The 26162-nt window shown below is 34.3% G+C and overlaps 2 protein-coding genes and 1 non-coding gene across 3 annotated transcripts; 1 reads left to right on the top strand and 2 right to left on the bottom strand.

The window, feature by feature from the left end:
- Positions 1 to 8360: 8360 nt before the first annotated feature.
- Positions 8361 to 8433, bottom strand: Trnak-cuu. The gene has a single exon. It is a non-coding gene; the product is annotated as a tRNA-Lys (tRNA).
- Positions 8434 to 22240: 13807 nt separating this feature from the next.
- LOC124642367 lies at positions 22241 to 24326 on the top strand. Its single transcript, XM_047180764.1, has 3 exons — positions 22241 to 22493; positions 22701 to 22862; positions 23059 to 24326. The coding sequence occupies exons 1-3, from the start codon at positions 22402 to 22404 to the stop codon at positions 24320 to 24322; spliced, it is 1518 nt and encodes a 505-aa protein (XP_047036720.1). The 5' UTR covers positions 22241 to 22401; the 3' UTR covers positions 24323 to 24326.
- A 6-nt stretch (positions 24327 to 24332) lies between these two features.
- On the bottom strand, positions 24333 to 25918 carry LOC124642368. The gene is made up of 2 exons (XM_047180765.1): positions 25641 to 25918; positions 24333 to 25562 (listed from the first exon to the last, which is right to left on the bottom strand). The coding sequence occupies exons 1-2, from the start codon at positions 25822 to 25824 to the stop codon at positions 24334 to 24336; spliced, it is 1413 nt and encodes a 470-aa protein (XP_047036721.1). The 5' UTR covers positions 25825 to 25918; the 3' UTR covers position 24333.
- Between the last annotated feature and the right edge of the window lie 244 nt (positions 25919 to 26162).

Here is a 26162-nt window from a genome sequence, read left to right as displayed (position 1 = left end):
GTTATAATGAGCGACTGACTTAATTCCACTTGATTAGTAAAAAAAGTGCTGTTTAGCCATCAAAAAGGATTTCTCGTACTTCCATTTAATTTTTTATGCCATACTTTCAACAAGTTATGTTATAATACTGCTTCCAAATCTTCAAGAAACTACCATCTCTGTTTTTAAAACACCTGTTTAGCCATTCTACCGTAAAACGTAACAGGATTTATACCAAAACTGGCAGCCCTATATACCCTGTTGGGAACAACGCTAATCCCAGAACTATCAACTGATATTCTGTGCGACTAGACCAAATACGCGTTGATAGCTCCAACTAGGTCTCAGCCGAGCCAAGACCAGCATTACACAGAATTATTAACACGGCCGAGAGCAGTTGTTAGGAAATTAGTTGTTTAATGAACTTGAGACTTAGGCCTTGAAGTTTGAATGGCTAATTACTTAGAATTCTCGTGGGCGTTTTTGTTTTGCACGGTGTTTAAGTAGGTCCAAAGTTTAAATGTCAAAGTTTAAGGTTTATTTTTTGGGTTGTCTTGAAATTGTGTTAATAAATCTTCACAGATTTGTAAGTAATTTGTAAGACAAATTCATTTAAATTAAGTTTTTTTTTTAAGGTTTGCTATTTAATTATTTTTACAATTCAAATTTCAAACTATTCTAGTAAAAAACCTATATATCCTACCTAATCTACATATTTACAAAAATAAAAAAAAGGAGAAATAAAAGCTATGTATCAAAAAACTCATCCCCATCGCTGTCAGCGGGGATCGTGCCCAAAAGGCTGGCTGCATTGCCACGCTGAATGGCAATGCATATTCTTTGACCGAAGTATAGGCCAGCCTTTTGGTCACGAGTGGACTGTCTAGCTAGTCTATAATAGTCCTATTAATTGAAATCAATTTTGAACTTGTTCCATTTTGACCTAAGCTGATTTACGATATCAAAAATCTTCATGATCCAATCCAAACCAAGACATTTCCAATTTTTTGCCGCTAAAGACAAATCGCAGCAGAGTACATTATTTTCGCTGACTTCACTATGTTAGACAAATCTCCCTTGAGATCTTACAAACGGTTTCCTTTAAAAACTCTTTTAGAATTTAAAATCGTTTGAAGTTCGTCGCTTGCTTTGATAAAATGATTTAACTTGAGTACGTGCTGAGCGTAGTAAGTTCAACAGTTAAAAAAGTGTTTATAACGTTATTAAAAGTATTAAAAATACAAGACGTGGAGATAAAAATTATGATTGTAAGATTTGTGAGACAGAAGTAAACGTTATAAAAAAATGGATCAAGTGGGTGTCGTTAGGAGCACGTTTGATAGGCAAATGAGATTTTAGAATTTGTAAGTCCATGTTTCCTTACCATCTATCAGGGCTGCGGTATTGTTCGAAAAAGTTGGTTTCACTCAGTAGGAGTCTGACACTCTCTCAAGCTGCATTCACAGAGAGAGGGGTTGTCTAATGCCTACCTCAAAACAAAACAAAAAGAGTTTTCACTATGTTCAAAGAAGGGCAAGAGATCTTTTTCATGTTATATCGAAATACGATTAAGACATCGTATCGGATATCTGCACTACCTACATTATAAGGCTTTCCTGAAGTCCGTTAAGTCCTAGAATAACTTAAAGCTGGATTCCATCGATCCTTACGTAATATCCTTCTTCGTGGCACGGTGGTTACCGGTACATACTTTTTCATTGACGTTTTTATATGGTACTTAAATGATTTATAAAGATTAAGATTATTACGTGTAATTTGATATAGTATTTCTAGCACTAAATTATTTTGTTGCTGATTTGATTTTGCATTGAGGAAAAGGAAATGCTAATTCATTAGCATTCTTTTATGATTCTTTATTTCTAACCAAGCAGGAGATACTTATATAACATTTATAGTATTCAATTTCGTGTTATGTACGTGTGTATAGACTATCACTTCTTTTTCAGAATACTTTATCGTCTTCAATATTTTCATACACTTATTACTTTAACCTCAGAACGCTCCTAAAAATAACAGCCATCATAAAAAGCGAGTAGATTTCTGAAATAACATTACCTACATGATTACTCGCGTACTTATTTTTTTACGGCTCCCAAAAACGACTTTAATTTTAGCCAAGATTATAAGCCTATTTTGTTTTTACACCTTAATGTGCGAAGAAATCTAACTGATATTTAAGAGAAAAAAACTGAACTTTTGTATGAAATTGGCGAAAATAATGATAAAATTTAGCAGAAATCTGAACTTAGAAAAAGTTTTTAGATGAAAGAAACAAGTCTAAAAGCACTATAGCACTATAACTTTTCGACCCAGTTTTGGAACGAGATAATATGATATATGATACACATCCTTTAGAAATATATTCCGCTCCAAAATACTAGTGTTCAAGCTTTCAGAGCAGTACAAATGTGCATATTTACGCCATATTAAATTCAAACAATGCCTTCTGGGCCGTCAAATACCACGTAGGCATGTTGTTTTATTCATCCTATTGAACGAATTTTGGGTAAATCCAAATGACGAAGCAAAATAACTTGTAATAAACGTTATTCTATAAATGCGAAAGTAACTCTGTATGTCCGGCTTTTACGTTAAAACTACTCATCTGAATTAAATGGACTTGATCGATGGATGATATACAACGTTATTTTTTGTTTATGCGAAACCTGATACACCTATCTAGTATTTTTATGTAAAGAATCTATGTACGAAATTTCAAAACCGTATCATGAAAAATCACAAAGTTATAAGCTTGCTAAGTTACGGGACTGTCCGTAAAAATACATAATCACCACAAAACGCACATGCCGCGCAACGCGATAGCGCTGTGCGCTCGCGCCCGCTATGAACTCGCCGTGACCTTTGTTTCCTCGAAACGCGGGTGAAAGCACCGGAAACAGCTAGTAAAGTATAAATATGTAGAAAATTTTGTCGAATGCATATTTTCTGTATACTTAACTGTATTCTTTCCACATAAAATGGTAGTTTAAAGTCATTGTAATGTACTCAAACATCACTTCACTTCAACTCACTTCTATGCACCCGTAATTTGTCCACAACAGTATTATTATCGTGTCAGCCTAAAGACATCCACTGCTGGACAAAGGCCACCCCTAAGGATCGCCGCTTTGCTTGATCTTCAGCAACTCGCAACCACTGCTTCCCAGCAACCTTGACCTACAATAATGCTACTGAGAAATTATAGTCATCATCATCTTCCTGCCCTGTTCCCTAGTCATTTGGGGTCGGCGCAACATGTCTTTTTCTTCCATTCCTCTCTGTCAGACGTCATACTTACATCCACTCCCTTCTGCAAACCCTCTTTCAGGCAATCAATCCATCTTTTCCTCGGTCTACCTCTGCCTCCCCATCCTTCCACATTCATACTTAGCACACTAAGAAATTATAGTAACGAATCATAAAACATAATGAATTTTCTTGAACAATATGAAGCATTTCAGGTAACTGAAATGACACGTGAAAGTGTCATTTTCCGCGGTTAACGACTAGAAGGGAAGACCAGGATTATAAGCTATTTAGTTAATGTGACCGTTTCGCTAAAATATTGTGGACTACTGTGTGATTTTTATATTTTTATATAGAATTTAAAGGGTTGGGTAAATGGTTTTAGGTAGAAGTCTACAATAGGTCTGGCTTGAATATTCAGGTTTTGAAATTAGTCTTGACATTTTATACATTTATATTTTTGGTACTCTGCGGATGAGATGTTGTTTACACCTGAATGCAATGATAATGAGTCAGTTTTAAGAATTTGCACCATACACACATGTTATTATATATTATTTTAAAACATTTTTGTTTTTTACTAATTCAACTTTCGCATAAAAATACCGAAATGATATTTACATAAAGACAGTCTTTTGGTGTACCTTCAACTAATTTATATTTTATTCTTTTGCTTAACTAAAGTTAGCTTCACGAACGATTTAAAAGCCGATTTTATTCAATTTCACCATTAAGTCAACAAAAGCTTATCAAGCAGCCTGATTGGGTCAAGCTTGAACTGTCCTCGCTTTTCAATTTCCGTTTCCATCCAAGATCCAAGTTCGTGTGGCGTTTATACGTACCTTGAAGCTACAAACGTATGTACGTAAGTATGGACATATAAAGATCTCCTGCTTGAAGCTCAGACTAGATAAGTTTGGGATAGTCTTACATAAGTTCATTTTATTAAACATTGTATAATTTATTGTATTTATAAAAAATAATTAAATAATAAACCACTCAGTAATAGTAACTCATTATTTTGTTTGTTAACCCAAATTGTTTGGCCAGCAGTTTACAAATAACTGAATAGGTACTTCAGGTACATGCTCCTATCAATTACACTTTCGGCCACACAAAAAGGCCACTAACTTTATGTTATCACTGAGTACACCCGTCTTTGTCAGAACTTTGTTTATAAAGAACAGTATAAACTGAACCGTTTTATGTGATCCACTGTCATTTTTATAGGCCACTTTTTTATTAGTTTTTTTAGATGTTCTTAGGCGTCTTCAATAAGTTTGCTTCTTGTACTGGGTAATGTAATATTGGAATACAGTAAACTTATTATATGCTCAAGCTTTATACGATAGAAGACACTAATCTCAATACGTAAAGAAGTTTGTAGGAAGCAAACTTGCAATAAACTTTGGTCTTTTAATTTAGGATAATGCTCAGTCGAATCGTTACAAAGTTCTAAATAAACTCAAGACGATTCTTTTCAGACATCTAATTCTGAACTAAGTGACTAAAAAATTGAGATTACCTACTAAATGACAGTCAACGATTAGGAAATACTGGCACCAAACAAATTAAATTTGCCTCTTCAAAACGTCTTCAAAAATTAACTCAAGAAAATAAATATAATTTCATTGCAAAAAAGTTCCAGACATTTATAAGCTAGACAGACTTAAATGAAGTCTAGACGAAAATAATATTAGGATTTAAGTAAAGACTTTTGTTAAGGCCGAAAAAATCCTCGAACAAACACAAGCATTCAACATGAGTTCAATAATTATAGCTCGTATCAGTATAACTATCTTAAAATAATAAAAAGAAAATTGTAGACGGAATTATTTACCTTAGCGTGATGGATATAGAGATTAGATTCGCGTGAGCTCCCATGTGGGCGATATCCTTCAGAGCGTATCGGATAACAAAGGTATAGGGAAAATATGTGTCAGAGTACTTGAGAGAGGAAATTGAATAACAAATCCTTCAGTCGGGCTGCGAATAAGTGTGTGTATCCTACATTTTTGATTTATAGCAACCCCCGCACTTTGATTTCTTGGACTTTGAAAAACTGAGATATCACGTACGGCAAAATTATGGAGATTTTTAGATTGGAACGGTTTTATATCTATTGCCACTTACGGGGCATAATATCGCTCTAACATGACTGCCAAAAGACGGTGGTTCTTTAGGTACCATAATGATTTCAGGGAAGACCGTGTGATTGTAAAAATAGAGCACCCTTAGGAATGGCGAGTATAAACTCTGTATAATAATAATTATTTGAGGAAGACCTCAAAACAATTGTAACCACAGACAAAGAAAGACAACCAAAATTTGGACATCAATTTCCAAACGATCCATTAAACCCGTCTTATTAACAGAAGATTACTCTCAAACAACCATTTGAAAACTGCACTTCCTTGATCAAAACAACGATATATTCTCATAAAGTTGGTACAAGTATCAATATATCAAAGCCTGGGGCGAACAATCTAATTGCCACGAAAAACTAGGTCAAATGAGCTCTGCTCGGCACAATAGCGTTTGCTTGTTATGGATATCCTGTCAGATTGACTTCATAAATGTATTGGCTAGTTTGCGGAATTCTTTGCTGCTCCAAATGGACTTTTTATCTTAGCTTTTGATGTTGCTATAGTTAAAGAGGATCTGTGTTGCTTTTACGAAGATCTTTGAGAATGATAAGATACGCATTTTAACAACTAAATATTTCACGAAACCATCACGAAAGAAAGTTACACTCAGTTCAAAGAATAATGTTTTCATCCAAAAATCCAGGCAAAAATAATTTTATATTCTCTATAAAATTATTTTTAAGGCAAAAATAATTTTATATTCTATATAAATAATTTTAAATTTATGAAATACAAAAAATTATAATAAAACAGGTCACTATATACCAGTGGAGCCGAATAAGCGTTACCAACTTCTAAACTCGGGACATAATCCAGAAGGATTTGTAAATTCATTACCCACGATAAAACTTCTCACTGAATTAAAATGGAGATTATGAAGTTTCAAAGCGGTGAAGGCGGGTGATTGGCAATTTTTTATACCCCCATTAAACAAGAAAGTTGCTTGATTTATTAATAATTCTCCAGTGTATTACCAACATTGCGCAAAAATTGAATATTGTTTCCAATGTTCCAGGATAAAGTTTTCAGCCTTACTTATAAACGTGAATTAAATAAAAGTAATACTTAAGGGCTGTTTAAGAAAATTCTTACTTATAAACGTTGCTTAAGCATGTCTTAACTAACATTTAAGCACTACTTAAAGCTTTAAGTAGTGATTCAATAAAATGTTGCTTAGAAGGTGATTAGAGATTTTTATAAGTAAGGGGGTTAATTTCCAGACCCTTTTATTGCTGCTGGATAGAAGTTTGTAGGTCATGTTTAAATTATAATAATAAAGTTTACTGTGAAAAGTTAATTGTAAGTCCCACTATATCTTAAACAAGATTACGAGATGTTTATAAGTACTTCTACGTCACGTCATCATTCTCAAGATTACAAGAACATTTTATAAACTTAAGAAATTGTAGTAAATGTTAAATTATAGGAAACGCTATAATATATTCCTGGTAAAAAATCATACATATCCTTGCTACTTAAATCCTAGGCCATTTGCAATGTACATTGAATATAATTGGTTTCTATTTTAACGATTCTTTTCTCTCTTTGATCTATTATTAAAGGTAATGAAATGTTCGTTAATCGTCCGTTTAAATTCCCGTATTTTTGCGAGGAAATTAAACGTTCCCTTTTTGTTTTGATGTGAATGTAGATTGAAAACGAATCGTTTTAGTTTTTCCATTTTCAGTACAAATGTTTAGAGGAATTAATTAGTTTGCAATTATCACTTAGGACTCTGATTGCGAACGTTATTTAATCATGATTCTCTGATAATAATGTGTCTGAGTTAGCCAAACTACTATTTTTAATAATAAACACACATTTTTTAACACGTAATAAACTAAACATATTTTCTTTGAAAATTTCACTATCTTCATTTTTCTTATTTTCTTATTAGACAAGACAAGAATTTCAAAAACCTTAACTCAAAAATTCACCTTGTGCTCTATCTCCCCAATCGTCTCGCTATATTTCAATGTTAATTAAATAAATAAATTACAGTTTGGTTGGTCTCCATTCTATTATAAGTTGACGCTCGGCGGAGCTGAAGCATTAACTCCGTGGTCGAGTTTCATCTCAAGAGACGGTCTAAGGACTGCAGTCTATTGCGGTCAACTAACTTCGATGGATACTCGAAAGGTTAAAGAGGCTAATTTAAATATTTAGTTAAGTGACATTTGCAATGATCTAGAGGTAGACCATCAATTCATTTAAACTACATTTTTTATAAAGTGACATATAGATAACAAGACGTAGTCCAATACAATTTAGACCGTCTTAGATGAACAGCAAAAGATACAGTCGGTTATTACTACTATCATTTAATTTTCTGGGCTTTGAAAGCTGTGTTTAGAAATAAAGTCTCAACCTATTTTTAACCAACTTCCCAAAATAAATGAGGCTTATAGTACTGGAAATTTTGTGGCTTTATATAGAAGACCCAAAACATAAATACATATTATTTACACACCCTTTGGAACTATCTTCGATCGCTAACAAACTCGCGCCCAAAAGTAACTAGGGGCCAAAGAAAAAACTCTATCAAAGTACCGAAAAGTGTGGCCCAAAGAGAAACATAAAAGGCTTTCTCATTTAAAGTTCGTGCAGTAAAACGTTTGAATCTATTGCTAGTGTTTGCGAAGGTCTGTTAAATCTGTCATGATGATAGTTTTCGGGAAGTGGAGTTGGTGTGCAAAAACTTTGTTTAGTGGGCCAGAGGGCCTTGTTTTTCTGCGTGTGGTGAGGTACTTAATTAAATTTTCTGGGATTGGTTGTTTTGTTATAGCGATAGATATTTTTGCTGTCTCTTTGTTGGAGGGCGTTTTTGTAACCTAAGTATCCATTTTTTAACTAATGTTGTTATTCAATATTTCTGCTAGTTGTTTTGAAACCTCTACATTCTTCTTCAATTAACAAAATAACGCTTTAGTCACAGTTTAATTTTAGAAAAAGATAACAAAAAGTTGTCGCCCAACGTGGGGCTCGAACCCACGACCCTGAGATTAAGAGTCTCATGCTCTACCGACTGAGCTAGCCGGGCATGTCTGTATGGCGCTATATCTACTGTTCTATATTTTTATACACAGATAATATATGACCTTCAGGAAAGCGTAATACAGAAATAACTATTCAGGGAAGATAGAGACAAAATATGCTGATAAAAATAGTGGAGGACCGTGTAGGTAAAAATAATATTATTAACTGGGTGTTTGTTATTGTTGTATTCATTCTTAAAGATATGAATACTTGAGTCAAACCAGCTTCCTTTTAACACCACTTTTTCAGATCTTCAATACATAAAAATACCCCAAAATACTAAAAACAGAACAAAATCAAAGTCTGCAACACAATTTGTTCGTTACATTTCAATTGGCTGCCAGCGCCATCTGTCATCCAAACCCCTGAACGTCGATACGTTACATAGTGGTGGGAACAGCGCTGTACTTTACATTGATCGATAGACAGGGAGTTGCAATAAACTTGCAGTGTGTGAACTTTGGCTTGTATGATTGTTTTGATATTTGAAACGAATGGTCGGTGAGCAGTGGATTGAGATATTTGGAGGTAGTGAAGTGCAAGGCAAATAAATAAAATAAATGAACACAAATAAATTCCTAATTTGAATCACATGAAATGTAATAATTATAGTGAGTACGGTCCTTTATAGTATTAAGTGTGTTAACTCTCTTATGTAGTGCTGAGTTGCATTATACCGTCTATCTTATATGTCTTGTAGTCATTAAATAGTTCTCAATTAGTGTGGTTGTCTCCTTTAAGCAACCCCTTTAGGAACCCCAACATTTCATGGCGACCCTGCCATGGGCTCTGCCAAGGGGATAGCGTCTAGTTTGAGAGTTTCAGTTTTTTTTAGCATCTTATTTCAGCATAAATTAATAATCAATAAAATGTGTCGGTCAACTGTGGAAAAGGAGCAAGTTTTTCTCACGCAAAGCTCGGCTGGAGGCAACAATGATGCCTTGATGAAAGGTATCGGAGGTCACGTGGAGCGGCTTAGCATTGTTACCTACATTGTTTTGGCCATTATTGGAATCGTAGCAGTGTATTTTGGCCTGCGGCTGTACAGGAACTGCCACCGCGCATGGATTCAGCAGGAAATCGCGATGACTACCATGCAGAGGATCAGATCATCCATCAGAGGACGTACTGAAGGTACCGACAATCAGCAACAGTGAATAGTTAAGTGGTGTGTATTTTATTTTCTGACGTATTTTCGTAAAACATCAGTAAGTGAACTAATTACGCGGTATCATATTTCATAACGCAAAAACTTAAAGACGCTAGAATCATGCACGGACACTCAGTCATACGACACCGAACGGAAACAAAATGCAACGTTGGGCATTTTTGCTGCATTATCGCATTCATTTAGAATGTTCTACATGTATCTTATTATATTACTAGATTAAGAATATGGTTGATGTTTTAAAACAAAATTATGACTTTTTGGTAGAAATACGTAATTATTTAGTTAAAAAGGGACAAAGTAGATACAAAGGTAATATTATTTCAGCAAAGTCAGAACAAGCAAAGAGCGCTTTCGAAAATTGTTGTAAAACATTTTTATTGTTAGAAAAAAGTAAGGATATTAACTTGGCATTAGCAATTGATCTTTATGAAAAGATAAAGCAGAAGTACGAGGAAATAGTTAAATTGTGTATTCTTCCAGTTACATCAGATTTAGGAAAAATGGATTTCGATCTTAAGGTGGCGTGTAGTTTGATTCCAGTAATGGACGGTGTTGAGGCCACCACCAAGCGCCTAATAGACTCCGTGGAGATGTATGCTGGCATGCTGGACGCCCCAGGTAAAGTATTATTAATTAATTTCGTTTTAAAAGGTAGGTTGAGTGAGAACGCAAAGTTGCGAATTTCAGGCTCATACAAAACTATTCAAGAATTAATTGACGACTTGAAGAAATATCTTTTACCTAAGAAATCATTTATGGCTATACAGACGCAGCTTCAAAATATTCAGCAAGGTTCGAGATCTATTGAGGACTATGGTTCTGAGGTAGAAAAGTTATTTACAGAATTGACAATTACCCAAGCCGATGGAAAATTAGATACCTTTTCCGTTTTAAAGCCGATTAACGAAAACTTTGCTATAAAACGATTTTCAGATGGTCTCCGTAGCTCGAGGCTGAGCACCATCATCTCGGCACGCGGCTTCAACAACTTGAAAGATGCCATACAAGCAGCAAAAGATGAAGAGTGCACGTCTTTTCAAGCTTCAGGTAATATTTTATATGCATCTAAAAATGGACGCTGTTCGTACAATGTCAGGCGATCACAAAGATCAAGGTACCACAGAGATACTGGCCGTAGTCAATATGGTAACAATTACCCTCGCGGACACCAATATAGTAACAATTATAACCGAGGAGGTTTCCGTGGAAATTTTAGAACCAACTATCGCTCGTCCTTCGGTTATCAACGAGGTAATAGGGGTTCCAGGTATGTAAGGACCCGCGGAAGAGGCCAAAATGCCTTTCCGGTAGAACAAGTACATGACGTGCGTGAATGTGGTAAAAATAGTAATAATATAGGTACATCAGACCAGTTTTTTCGATCTTAAGCATTTTATATTGTCATTGCAAGGTAACGCGAAGTACATAACATTTTATATTAAAAATATAAAATACTACTTTCTTATTGATACGGGTGCAACATTGTCAGTTATTAAGAGTGAGTTGTTACCAAAAGATATTGTTGTTTGTAACGATAACACGTTGATAAATGGAATAGGTGGTCAGATACAGTCTCAAGGTTCGGTAAATTTATTATTAAATAATGGCAATGTAACAATTCAGCACAATTTTCTAGTTTTTAATTCGCTTCCCTTAAGAGCTGATGGAATCATAGGGTTAGACTTTTTAGAAAAATTCAGAGCAAATATAGATATTAATACAAATATATTAACACTCTTTATGAATAATAAGCAACATAATTTACATTTCGTTTCCGAACAAGATAGGATGAAAAATGCTTTAACTATTCCGGCTCGTTCAGAATCAGTTCATTTTATTTTTGTAAGTGAGAATATAAACGGAGAAGTTGTTATACGGGGTAAAGAATTAGCGAAAGATGTGTTTGTAGCAAACGCAATAGCAAAAGTTAGTAATAATAGAATTCCTATCAAGATACTTAATGTTAGTGACAAGGAAGTGAGTTTTCCATCTTTCACACCAGATATAGATAAATTAGGAGATTATAATGTCTGTCAATTTAATAAGACCAATATTGATGTTAACAGGGTAAAAACATTGTTGTCTGATTTAAATTTAAGTCATCTAAACGGAGAAGAGAAGCAATCAATTGAGGCAATATGTGCAAAGTATTCTGATGTTTTTCATTTAGAGGGAGATAAATTAACAACAACGAATATTTATGAGCAATCTATAGTCGTAAACCAAAAGTCTACTCCTGTTTACGTCAAACCGTATAGGTTACCACAGGCTCTTAAACCAGAAATAGCTAAGCAAGTTAAAAATATGCTAGAAAATGATATTATAGAAGAGTCAACAAGTGAGTGGTCCAGTCCAATTTTATTAGTACCAAAGAAAAATAACAAAAGTAGTGAGAAAAAATGGCGTTTAGTAGTAGATTATAGAAAATTGAATGAAGTTATTTGCGACGATAAATTCCCTTTACCAAATATTAATGAAATTTTAGATACTCTCACTGGAGCCATTTATTTTACACATCTTGACCTTCACCAAGGCTATTACCAAGTGAGTTTAGAGTCTAGTAGTCGTAAATTAACGGCTTTTACTACAAATACTGGCCAATACTGCATGAAACGTTTACCAATGGGATTGAAGATCAGTCCTAGTGCTTTTAGTCGTATGATGTCTATAGCAATGTCTGGTTTAACTTACGATAGATGTCTGGTATATCAAGATGACCTTATCGTTTTTGGAAGAAATCTATCTAGCCATAATCGAAATTTAATAAGTGTAATGGAAAGACTAAGAAAAGTCAATTTGAAGTTAAACCCCCAAAAATGTGAATTTTTAAAGAAAGAAATTCTTTATCTAGGACATTTGGTTTCAGAAAAAGGCATTTTACCAGATCCCGAAAAGACTAAAGTACTACAAAATTATCCTACACCTAAAAATGCAGAGGAAGTTAAACGTTTTGTTGCTTTCTGTAACTATTATCGTAAATTCATAAGACATTTCTCAGATATAGCAATGCCTTTAAATATGTTAGGTAGAAAAAATGTACCATTTATTTGGACTAATGAATGTCAACAGGCCTTCGAGTTTTTGAAAAATGCACTAATGAGTTCACCCATTCTACAATATCCCGATTTTTCAGACAATCATGAATTTATTTTACAGACAGATGCTTCCGGTACTGCTATTGGTTCTGTTTTATGTAATAAGGATCTTAGACCAGTTGCATATGCTAGTAGACCCCTGAATAAAGCAGAAAAGAACTATCCAACTATTCAAAAAGAACTTTTGGCTATAGTGTGGTCTGTTAAATATTTTAGGCCATATTTATATGGAAATAAATTTACCATCATGACGGATCACAAACCATTGTTATATCTTTTTGGGATGAAGGATCCGTCTAGTAGATTAATTAAATTCCGGTTAACTTTAGAAGAATATAACTTTAAAATTGTTTATTTAAAAGGTAAAGACAATGTTGTGGCAGATGCTTTATCTAGAGTTTGCATAACATCTGATGAGCTTAAGAGTATGAATGAGCAAGCATTGGCTGTAATGACTAGAGCGCAAAAGAAAAGGATGAATGAGAAGGATAAGATGAAATATGTAGATGAAAACAAAGCTCTTGATAATTCCACTAACAACTGGCCTGATCAACCACGAGTTGTGGATATATTAAGAAAACCTTGTGATTCAGTAGAAATGTGTTTGATTGAAGGCAAAAAATTAAAAAGATTTAGGGATAATGACTTGATAACTGCAGAATTTGAATGTTTTGCATTTTTAGACAGTAAAAAGACATTGTATATTAATCTTGATTTCAAGGCGCAATTCTCGCGAGCCGAATTTGTGCAGAAATTAAGTTATTTTTGTGAAAGAATAAGTATAAATGAAGTTTGTATAATTAAAAATGATGATAATTTAGAATTTGTTAAAAGTGTTTGTGACGAGGTCACTACAGTAACTAAATGGTCCGGACCACGAATATGTATACTACGAGGTGTTAAAAGAATAACTGATGACAATGAGAAGACGTTAATTATGAATGACTTTCATTTACTGCCTACCAGTGGTCATGCTGGAGTGCGCAGAATGGTAAATACCATCAAGAGGCGATACTATTGGCCAAGTATCGACAAAGATGTTCAGGATTTTGTCAAAAAATGTACGAAATGTCAAAAATCTAAATATTTTCGTTACATTAAGGAGCCAATGGAAATTACAACAACGGCTTCCTCGGCATTCGAAAAGATTTACCTAGATGTTGTGGGACCTTTAGATAGAGACGATAGTGGTAATTGTTATATATTGACTATGCAGTGCGAGTTAACAAAATTTGTTCAAGCTATTCCAATGCAAAATAAAGAAACGGTGTCCATTGCAGATGCATTTGTTAGAGAGTTTATATTAAAATTTGGTATTCCGGACACAATAGCTACAGATCGGGGAACAGAATTTATTTCTGCAACCATGGAACAGGTTTGTAAAATTCTTAATATTGAAAAATTATCTTCTACAGCTTATCACCACCAGTCAATTGGAGCCCTTGAAAATGCTCACAAAACTTTGGGTGCATTTTTGAGAATTCAATGTAACAATCATACTGACACATGGAGCTATTGGTTACCATTTTGGTGCTTTAGTTTTAACAATACAGTCCATTCTGAAACAAATTATACGCCATATGAACTTGTTTTTGGAAAACTTTGTCGAATACCAGATAGCATTTCCGATTCAGTAGATCCTTTGTACAACATGGATAGCTACCCATTACAATTAAAATATAGGTTACAGTTAGCTCATGCCGATGCCAAGAATAATTTGTTGCTAAATAAACATAGACGTAAGGAAATATATGATAAATCTGTTAATTCAACTACATATAAGAAAGATGATTTAGTTTTATTAAAAAATGAAACACGTAGTAAATTAGATGCAATATTTGAAGGTCCCTACACTGTTGTGGAAGATTTAGGTTGTAATGTTAAAATACTTAAGAATAATAAAATAGATTTAGTACATAAAAATAGGACTAGGCCCTTTTGTCAATGAATGTGGTTAAGATAAAATTAGATATGTGAGTAAATTATGAGTAAGAATAATTAATGTTAGTAAGTTAATGAGTAAGTTTTAAATTGAGATAACATTGCAATGTTATCAATGTTTAATGATAAGAATATAGGATATACTGTAATAGAATATATAAGTAGGTTAAGATTTTATTTCAAATAAGTTTAAATTTTTAAATTTTCAATAATGCTAATTAATGTTTTTTTTTTTAAAAAAAAGCAAATTATCATTTTACTTTTTTTTTTCACTTTCCGTGGGAGGTGAAATGTAATAATTATAGTGAGTACGGTCCTTTATAGTATTAAGTGTGTTAACTCTCTTATGTAGTGCTGAGTTGCATTATACCGTCTATCTTATATGTCTTGTAGTCATTAAATAGTTCTCAATTAGTGTGGTTGTCTCCTTTAAGCAACCCCTTTAGGAACCCCAACATTTCACACACAGTACTATAACATACTGAGGTAATTGTTACTAACGTCTATAATGGTGTGGCCAGATTGTAAATAAAATTATAGGTAACAAATAATGGACAAACTACAATTACATATTAATATCGTGGTCGATAAATGGTGTGGTCAAATAAGTATCGACAGTAATTTACCTGAACAAGCTTTACAAGCAAACATTAGTACCCTATAAGTTTGATTATCTAGACCGGAATAATGTCACATCTGGATTTGACATGATTTTTAAGGTTCCGGGCCAACAAAAGCAGAAAGGAAATCTATTGTATCATATCGCTGTTTATTGTGTCCATCTCTCTGTAACATACTGAAATTAAAATTATACTCATAATGATGGGCCCTTTTATTCTGTAAGTTAAGGTATGAAGATGAAAATGCCATGCCATCAATCAATTTGCCTATTAACATAATGTATGTCCTGACTACATGCATTTAGTTATCAAACAAATGACAATCAAAATAGCAACAAACCATCCTCCTTCACTAAGAAAAATAATCCCGACACAACACATCCCACCCACACAAACACACACACATAGAAGCCTAACTAGGGCCCCAAAGGCTTTCTTTAAAAAGTGCTATGTAAGTAAACATCTCGTCTTTATCTCATCTGCGTGGCAAGTACTCGCGCCGGCTGACTGAGCGCCGTGATCATGTGCACTCGATCGCTGGAGGCGGTAGGCGAAGAGACCGTGGTGGGAAAATGTTTGTTTGAGTTTTTTTTTGTATGTAGGTAGACACTATACACGTATGCAAAATTCGTTATAAAACAAACTGAACTTATAAAAGGGCATCAATCTAGTGTACACAATAGGTTGCAAGCATTACCACGTCGTATGGTAAAGAGACTGTCGTGAGAATCGATTTGTGATAGTTGATTAATCGGTATTTTGAGCCGTTGCTGTAAGAGTTGAGAGTTTTTTTATAAACTAATTAAATACGAAAAAAACAAGGATTATTAATATTGAAAATTCGTAAAAAATATAATAGGCAATACTGTAAATTTTGTACTGTGAATGCAGTCGCGCAGCTAATCTCGGAACACAAATACGAGCATTTGGCTACATCCAGGTAGCTCCACTGCTGTTAGAAGTTGTTTCTGTTGTTGTTGTAGCACGATCTTTACATTAATTTGTTTCGTAATGGCTACTACTGATAGTACTTTAATATTACCAATGCCTATGGTCCAACTCAAGCAAAGATCTCACTTCAAACGCAATCAAATGTCTTCCGAATCAAAGTTAGTTGACTACAAAGAGGTTTCAATCACTACTACAACAGAACTATACCCTTCTTACGCTATGATTTTTATAAAATACAAACCACCTGAAAGAAGACAAATAGATTGTGTAATGAATAGAAATTCTAATAACACAGCAACTGCATTCACTAGCTCCCGGATAATACGCGGCATTTTGCATGTGATTCAACTGCACTCAACTCGTAAACACAGATGTAATTAAGTAAAGCGCTGCAGCGCTTAATGCTCGCTATTACGTACGAGGTTAATACTGTGTGCGATTGTTGGGGCTCCAGCCTTTTTACAGCGAACCAATGAAGCGCTTTTGGCTGTAATGACATATTTTGCTTTATGGTACGGGAGTTTTGAGAAAAAGTTGCAGGGGTTTTGTTGTATGTTTGGTTGCAGAAAAAAATAAGGCCTATTTTGGGTATAACTTTCGCTGAGAAAACTGAGACTTTGAATTCAATTCGAAGATTCAATGTATATGTATGTCAATAGTATAGTATTTAGTAATAAGCTCAAACGTTTTTGTTAAGAAAAATTGTTACTCAATTTTTATTTATTTATTTATTTTATTTAATGTTTAGCCAGCCTATTTAATGTTTCAGCCATGAAAAAAATGCCTATACCTACTTAGTTTAGTTTTTCACATATGCAAGGTTTAAACGTTTGATCCAAACTTTGCGTGGCTATTTTCGTACCTGTTTATATTATCCCAAGTAATTTCATAGTAAAGGTTATTAACAATTATGTTATACTTGCCGAAAATCCGACATCGCGAAGCGTCCTTTCATTACTCGGAAATATCTTCATACAATGACCCTATTCAATAACCCTATGTATGGATAGCAGAGGAAAATATGTAGATAATATTTTGGTGTACATATTTTATTTTTTTTAATAAATATTCGTTACTTAACTAACTTTCCAAAAAAGAGGATCTCAATTTGGAAATTTGTACAATTTCTGAAATATTTTTTAACATTATTCTTTAGAGCCACTAAGCTATAAGTAAGCAGAGTTATGGTACCTATATTGAATCAAAATCTAATGACGTCATCATATTTTAGATAAAAAGATAAAAGATATTTTATTTGTAAAACATGAGTATACAAGGTGTTAGAGGTATAATAAATAAGAATCATCATGTTTTGCCGTTATTAAACAGCGTACAAATATGATTGTAATGATGCAATTATAATCGATAAAGAAAAAAAAAATATTTAATGTTATTATCTGGACTCTAAAGTGCAACACTTTACTTACTTCCTATAATACTTCTCTACCGTCTTCTAACGCTGACTGTACATAAGGGTTGAGCAAACTGTGACTAAGTTATCATAGCAAATAACAAGAATACCTACCTACACATAGTTGTACACTTAATCATCTCTTTTTAAAGGTCATCCAGAAATACTTTATTTCGTAGGTAGTCTACTGGAGATAAAACTGTATTTAATGCTCAATATAGCTTAGTAGGCATAGCTCAGCATATGATCTGATGAAATTTTATAGATACCATAGTGCTTCTTTCCTTGATCCTGTGGCTTGCCAAGTCATACAAGTATCAAACTTTTCGAAGTTATACTTTTCAAGTGTTTTTTGGACTTCAAAGTCTAAAATCACCAGTCCACCTTCAGCAAGCGTAGTGATTAACGCTCATTCCTTTCTCTGTATGAGAAGAGGCCTGTTCCCTACAGTGGAACTTTAACTTGGATATTATTTATTGTGTATATGTATGCGTCTCCAATCACACAATTAAACGCATTTCTTTCTTTCTGACAACAAATGTGGAACAAATCAGGAAACGAAGAGTGTATAACACTCATATCCATTAATTATGGCAGACACGTGCAAACCGTTAGGCCAAAGCCACACAATTACAAAACTAATTCACACGCTGTTTCCTTAATTCAACACTAATATTTCGTTCATAATATATTGCTATTGGATCCCCATCTCATACAAAAATCACCCTTACGTATAACAAAATAGAGTGCAATATTCCTTGTGCTATCATAAATACTGCATACCTTACAGGCAGTATTGTCGCACATAATTGGCTGAATGCGGGCAATAATTATGACGTCATGAAATAACTCTGAACTAGCAAGTTAATGGGAAATCGCTAAGTGATTCAAAGTTTAGTTCTATTGTAGTGAAGTTCTGGTGGATTCAGACGGCACTTTGTTGAAGCATTTACAAGGCTTTTTGAGCTAGTAGCATATTATTATAGCGTACAGAAGAAACCCGATACATCAAGCCAAATATTTTATGCCATGGAAAATAATACGAGTCGCTGTGCAGAGACTTTTTTTATGTATTTAAGCGGGTGACAAGGATGTTAGAGGGGTATGGGCCATATGTGTGTTCTTGCGGTCCGAATTTAGTTGCGAGCTTTCATTCAGTTCATCTTCATCCGCGTCATAAAAAAAGATCAGCAAACGTCATCTATGCCAACACTTGCTCAACTGTATAACTACAAAAATATTCATAAAACTAAGTAAAATATATACAACTAAAAGTAGGTAAAATGTAAAACACTTTCACAGCAGGAGCCAAGAAAACGTCGTAAGATTTATTTCTTATCTAAATATATCATCTTGGTCTACATACATAAATGGACCAAGATTTGTTCTGCTTACGTCATAGTTATAACTATATTCTGTTTTACCCAAAAAAATTGGAATCGGCTTCCAGTCTCACCAGATGCAGCTTAGTAGCAATGTTATACCCCCACCCGCCTGTCTGACCGCTTCAACCCAATACCTGATAACAGATTGGAAGACTGGTCCTGCCTACCCTTAACGACTGCTAAAGATGTTGAAATGAAAGGCAAAGAAATGCAACTTTTTAATATATATTTTTTCCTAAATTGCAAATCTATTTTAATATCAAAATTTGAGCGTAACCAAAAACGTAATCTGTCCCCGGCATTAGTAGCTCAGAGCACAATGTTGACAATGCTACAATAGACTGGAATACGTAAACGTATCTGGTTATATGCGCACAGTCGTTACAGCGTTAGACATTACTGTACTGTTGCTTTGACAAAGTGTTGCCAACATATCTAAGAGACTTTGTGTTCAAACGTTACTTGGGAGGATAGATTATTTTGTAAAATACAAGTTTATAATACTAGCTAGCGGTTTCACCCATGCGCCTTGATAAATACTTTATGTGCAGCCTTTAGCTCTCCTCGATAAGAGGACTACATATATTGTCTTATACTGAAAGATTTTTGAAATCAATCTAGTATTTCCTGGTGTTCAAACAAACAAAAAACTAACTCTTCGGCAAGTAATAGAAAGCAGCTACGTTTGAAAGTTTTGGGAGACCAAGTTAAGGTAAGTACCAAGTTTAAAAGCAGATATTATATTAAAGAAACAGTTAAAATGAACAGTTTTCTAAGCAAAGTATTATATTCTGCAAACTCACTGAAGCTAAAACCTTGGTTATCTCTGAATACCATTAACGAACAGAGAAGGAAAGTAGGTAGCCGTGAATTCCAGAAGTCTGCCTAAGCTTGCACCAAATTCGACAACCAATTTATCCGTATCTTTTCTAATCACTTTAAAAAAATCAAACAAATAAAATTCTAGAATTCAATTTCGAATTTGCGGTTTGAGCAAATTGCATCGTCACTCCTGTGTATGGCCAAGAAATCTAGGTCGGAGCTCACAATTTATAAAATGTAACCTAAGTTGAGCCCGTTACAAGGCTTTTCGTATGACAGATGGCTGACAGAGCGTTACAGTATAATGTAATGCTTTATTTCATATTCCTTACTTAGTACGTGAGGATGGAAGCACGAGCTATAAACGGAAGGCGAGTACCGTTTTTTTTTTATTATAAATATCTTTTAAGAAATGATGTTTAGACTATCCCATTAAAAACATAGATCAATGTCGATCTATATAATATTAACTTGCACTATTTTATTTATTGATCACTGACGACATCGCAGAAAGAACTGTCTTTTCGGCTATATTTTCTTCTTCACTATTGCAGGTACTGGAAAGTGCGTTGCCACTTAAGGCGTTTGTTGCAGGATTATTATGAAACGGTTAAGGTGCGTTTTGAATGCTACCGACCGCATATGTAACTGCATTAAAGCGGTAGCAGTACGTGTACCCGCCCTTAGATATCAATTGTTTTCATGCAGTCGTGGCATGTGCGGTCGACAGTAGCAGTCAGCAGCTAGCATTCAAAACGTACCTTTACCGCGATCCTGGTACACAAAGGCGTCCAGAAAGAACAAAGATGGGGAGGAATTAAAAAAAGTATGTCGCCCGTATATAAAAACCCATAAGCCCATAACTTGTCCCACACAAACCTAGCACGCCATCATCGATCACGTCCGCCTGCCGTGTCCGGCGTCCGGTTCGTCCCCGGACGCATTGTAGACAACAACCCCAATCACGAGCCGGATTTGTGAAGCGATTTCTTTCATTTCAAACTAGGCGACATGATTTTTATTTACGGGGAATTCGCCCTTGGAGATGAGAGGAATAGAATTGTAGTATATGATATGTGTAATTAGAGTGGCTCATTATTAATTGCATTAGTATTCAATTAGGTGCTTATGAGCTTCGTGTTTTGAAAGACACGTTAAATTTAGAGATCCCGGCAGTTATCAAACTTCTTTAGCTGTTGTTACGGACAGCTAGAAGCAAGAAAGTCGGACAACTACTTTACCAAGGGGTGTCGGGTTATTAAGCTTAATTTGGATTTTGGATTCAGTCTGATTTGCCAATTATGTACTTAGAGATAATTTAAAAGGAGCGGGAAGGTTTTAATATTTAAACGTTTCAATCAGTTTAAATGTTTATGAATGCTTGAGTTCCCAAAAGTAATAATCTACCTACAGTCTTCATTAATGACTTGAATTAAATTAAAATGTCGCAAGTATTACAAAATATTAATGAATTCCTCGCAATGAAGTACTTTAATTTTATCAGCCCAAGTAAACAAGAGTATCTATTTATACTGAAACTTTCACGTTTTTAATTTTGACCAGTTTGCTGTTGTTTCATTTAATTTACTTTTTTGTTTTACGTAGCCGATAAACTTCTTACCACGGTTCCCACAATTCACATTTTGGCAATCAAACGCGAAACCAACTTTCAGTAAACCATTCCATCCAAGGTTTGAAGGCACGTGAGCTAAAATTCCAACAGCAAGCAACTGTATCCAGCATTTAGCAGTATTGCACAAACAAGTTGCCAGACATCTATCATTGCATATCTGATATTGTACGTACACCGTTGTTTGTCCGTGTATGGCAACAGCTGAGACTGTAGACAATACTCTCGATACATTCCCTGCTGTAATGCACGCACACAGTCTCAATTTACATGTACACAGAGACGTTCGAGCCCAAACGAAGAGTTCCATTCAATTCTTGCTTGAATTTCGTATAGACAAGCGTTTTGTATGTGAGTGTGAGGTTCGAGATAAAATTGTGGAGTGTAGTTGTGAGTTGTGTTCATGTATATACTGCGGTTTACCGTTTCACTGGGTACGGAAAAGCGGAATATGGCCACGTGGCAGGTGCAGCCGTAACACGTACGGTTGGTTTTTTGAGAGAGGAAACGAATGGCGATAATTCAAAGCAGAAATCTTGAATTTGTAGCATTATTTTGTTGGTACAAGCTTGAAATTGGAAATTGTGTGTTTTTGACTGGTGGAATACATTTTGGGAAATATGGGAGAGGAACGGGGGGGTTGGCATATTTTGAATTTTTAAGTGTGTTACTATTGTGATTTTTGGAACATACCTTTGTAATACATTATTGTGAATTCTTACAATGAATATAATACAGTCATTAACATCCCACTGGGCACATACTTCCTCTACATTTCGCAATGGGGCTGGCAACGGAAAGCTCATGTAGATGTCGCCACCATAATTCTGTCCCTGTCAAGTTGTTTGAGGTTGTGTGTCATTTTGATTCGGTTGCGTTTCAGGCGATATTATACTACCATCCGTGAGTGTTAAGTGTTAAAACAAGTTTAAATTGATTAATAACAATGTATTCTACATGGACAGTTCCTCAACTGAAAAAGGAATTGAAGGAACGAGGTGCTTCTTTACGTGGAAAAAAAGCAGACCTAATCGAAAGGTATGGCAATCAAAATGCTGTTTGTAGCCCTATATTGGTGTTTTACGTTGGTTTTGCGTATTATTCTGATGGAAGATAGACTTTGTGTCAACTGCAACACAAAATCGAAGTACATTGTATACTCATTTATATAGTTCCATTAGATATCTAAAATACACTTACGAATTTGCAACAACATTTTTAAATAATATCTTTGTTTTTCTACAGATTGGAGATTTACGACCAGAATTTCAACTTCGGAAATCGGGAAAATGTTGAAACAGACGATCCAGCGATGAAATTACCTTCTAATGAGTGCTACCGTGACATAAATAGTCACACAAAATTACCTCCATTAAATAAAACACAAATAAGACATTATTTATCATAGTAAGTTTCTGTTAAGTACAATACTCTAACAATAACATCTTGTGAAAAATATTTTTATTACCTAATACGTTTTTTCCTGGGTATTTAGTTGAAACCCAGCCGGTATTTAAACAAAATACCTATATAAATAATATTTCAAATTGTATTACCAATGATACTAGCTCATTTAATTGATTTTCTCATATTTTTCTTGCAGCACTAGCAAAAAAATGGATAAAGTGGCTCAACTGTATGAATCTCGACACTTAGTTACAGCACGATCCCACACCTCATCAAATGAAACATATATCAAAGGGATTTGCAGAAAAAGTATGAAGAAACTGCATTATAGTGTAGATATTAAATTCGATGAATATGGGAACATCATGGAAGCACACTGTGAGTGTCCAGCAGGTAGCGGAAGTAATGCTTCATGTAAACATGTTGCTGTTCTTTTATTTGGCATAGAACATATGGTACATGCAAAACAAATTTTATTATTTGAAACCTGCACTCAGAAGTTGCAGCAATTTCATGTACCAACATCTCGATATTCAGGAACACCTATCCGTGCCGAAAAATTGACACGTAGAAGAAATTTGCCAGTAATATTTGAGCCCTATCCTGTCAATAAAATAAACAAAATCAACTATGATAGTAGGGTTCGAAGTTTGGTTTTAAATTTCCCTAATAGCTCTATGCCTCTCAAACAAATGTATGAACCTGCCAATCCCTATAGCTTAGAGACAGATCACAATTATACTCTAGAAGATAAAAAATCAAAAATCTTGAAAAATTTGCTGGTGTCAGAAATAACTGAGGATCAAATAAAAAAAATTGAAGAGGAAACACGTTTTCAAAGCAACAGTGATGAATGGCATAACCAAAGGCAGAAACATATAACGGCTAGCACGTTCCATACAATATGTCATTTAAGAGAGACAACAATGAAGGTCTACGCAAAACAACTGCAACAAAAGAAGAAAACATTCTTCAGCAGAGCAACAAGCCATGGCATTATAAATGAAAAAATTGCATTAGACAAATATTGTCAAATGTATGACCTCATAGCAGAGCCTTGTGGGCTTTTCATCAGCAAAGAACGGCCTCATCTTGCAGCTTCACCAGATGCATTGTTGGGTTCAGAGACTACGATAGAAATAAAATGCCCATATGCAAGCAGATCTCAAAATATAACCTCTACAAGTGTGCCTTATTTATATGAAATTGATGGTATTTTGAATTTAAAGAAAAATTCTCCATATTATTACCAAATTCAGGGGCAGTTGTACTGCACTAATAGAAAATATTGTAACCTGGTGATATACACCTATATTGATTTAAAAGTGGTATATGTTTACAGAGATGAACAATTTATAAAAGAAATGTTATTGAAATTAGATAATTTTTTTGAAAATTATTATAAGGGTGAACTTTTAAATAAGTATTTATATTATAATTATGAAGATTTTAATAAATAATGAACCAATCATTAATTTATGTTTTTATTTACTATTCCTTCCCTGAAATTACATAACATCATGCAAATGAAAAATATCTTCGAGGCTAAAGGAATATAATACTGGTTAAGTTCACTCGTTAGTATTTTATATGTTTTAGATAAACCAATAAGTCTTTCTATATGAACCCGTTGACTGGCTAGTTTCTGGTCTTGTTTTAATAATACTCCAGGAATTTGGGATTTTCCTTTTAAAAATGTAGGAATATTTATTCCTACACCTTTACTAGCAAATAAATCTTGAACATTGAAACCACGGTCTGCCATAATGCTGTCTCCTGGTTCACACTTCTCGAAAAGACTGCTGCGTTCCACAATTTGGCGGTCACTTGTAGATCCAGCATATGCTCCTGAACAATAAGTAAATAACCCACCAGGTGATGACCCGACTAAGAATTTCAAAGTATTTTTGTGTTTATATTGACTGAAAGAAGCTTTTTGAGCATCAGGTTGGCTAGGTTTTTGTATGGGAATTTCTGTTCCATCTATAATTATTCTTGTAGAAGGATAATTAGTTTTAAAAGAATTAGGCATATAAAAGTTGACTAGCTCACGAGATGGCCAGATATTAATGAGACTCCAAAGGTCATTAACAAAATTAATCCAGGTAATAATCACATTTGAAACCTCTGTTTTGCTTACACCAAACATTTTTCCTAGCTCAAAATCAGGCTTATTTCGTCTTAATTTAATAAGCAACATTAAAAATTGTTCTTCTATGGACAAACATATAACTCTGCTCCATCTATATTTTATATCATTAGCCATAGGCATTAATGTAGATAATACTAATGAAAACTTTTGGTAAGTTTCCAGGCCCGTATAAAAATTTACTGAATCATTATCAGTCACCAATAAATCAGTAGAGAAGATTTTCATAATGCTTGATGTTTGCGTTGCTTCATTTTTCATTATTTTTGTTGTATCAGTAACATTACAAGCATTTTGATGTGCGGAACCTTCAGTTAAAATATCCACATATTGACCAATATTTTCATCCTGTTCAGAACACAGTACATCCTGAAATGGTTCAATATCCCTGTTTTGCGAAGAAGCTGCTTCTTGGAAAAGGCTTTTCTTACAATTGCGAACTTTCAATCGTTCTTCTCTGTCCTCTGATTGTTTGGAAACAGGTTTTACATTCCATGGAAAAAGAGAAGGTACAGCAGACTTTTTCAAATGTTTATGCTGATGTTCTACCCCTGTAAATAAAATCTCTACTATAATATTTAATCATCTTAAATCCTAAGGACAAAATTATAACTTTTAGTGATGTTTACCTGTGTATTTACTAATCATTACATAGTCGCTTTCTTTAAAATGTTTTCGACATAACCTAGAACCACTTTTAGGTACGAAATTCACACGACGGATTGCTTTTAGCCACTTTCTTTTTAGTTTCTCATCCTTAGGGAATTGGTGGGTAGCGGTTTCAGAACAATTTGGAACACAGCAACGTGTCATTTTTATAATTTTCTATAATTAATTGAACTTTTCATAGGAAATCGCTTTGTTATGGGACAGAACGACGATAGCGCCACTTTGACAGTTGCCAGCCCCATTCATATTAATTTATTACTCATACTTTTTAATCATAACGAACTATTTATCAACATCTACTACAAGTACTAAATCACCTGAAAACGCTTTCAAATCACGGACAAAATTCCTGGAAGGCATTATTGCTAACACCAGAACAGTTCCTAATATAACCTGCTCAAAGTTCATGAACTCATCATCATAATACACGGTTATGAGAATAGCAATCAATATTGAAGGAAAACAAAAGAGAGATTGGCGGC

This window comes from Helicoverpa zea, chromosome 24 (genome assembly GCF_022581195.2).
Source record: "Helicoverpa zea isolate HzStark_Cry1AcR chromosome 24, ilHelZeax1.1, whole genome shotgun sequence".
Classification (NCBI taxonomy): Eukaryota; Metazoa; Arthropoda; class Insecta; order Lepidoptera; family Noctuidae; genus Helicoverpa; species Helicoverpa zea.
Note: the sequence above shows the minus strand (reverse complement) of the source record. Positions and strands in the feature narration are given on the sequence as shown.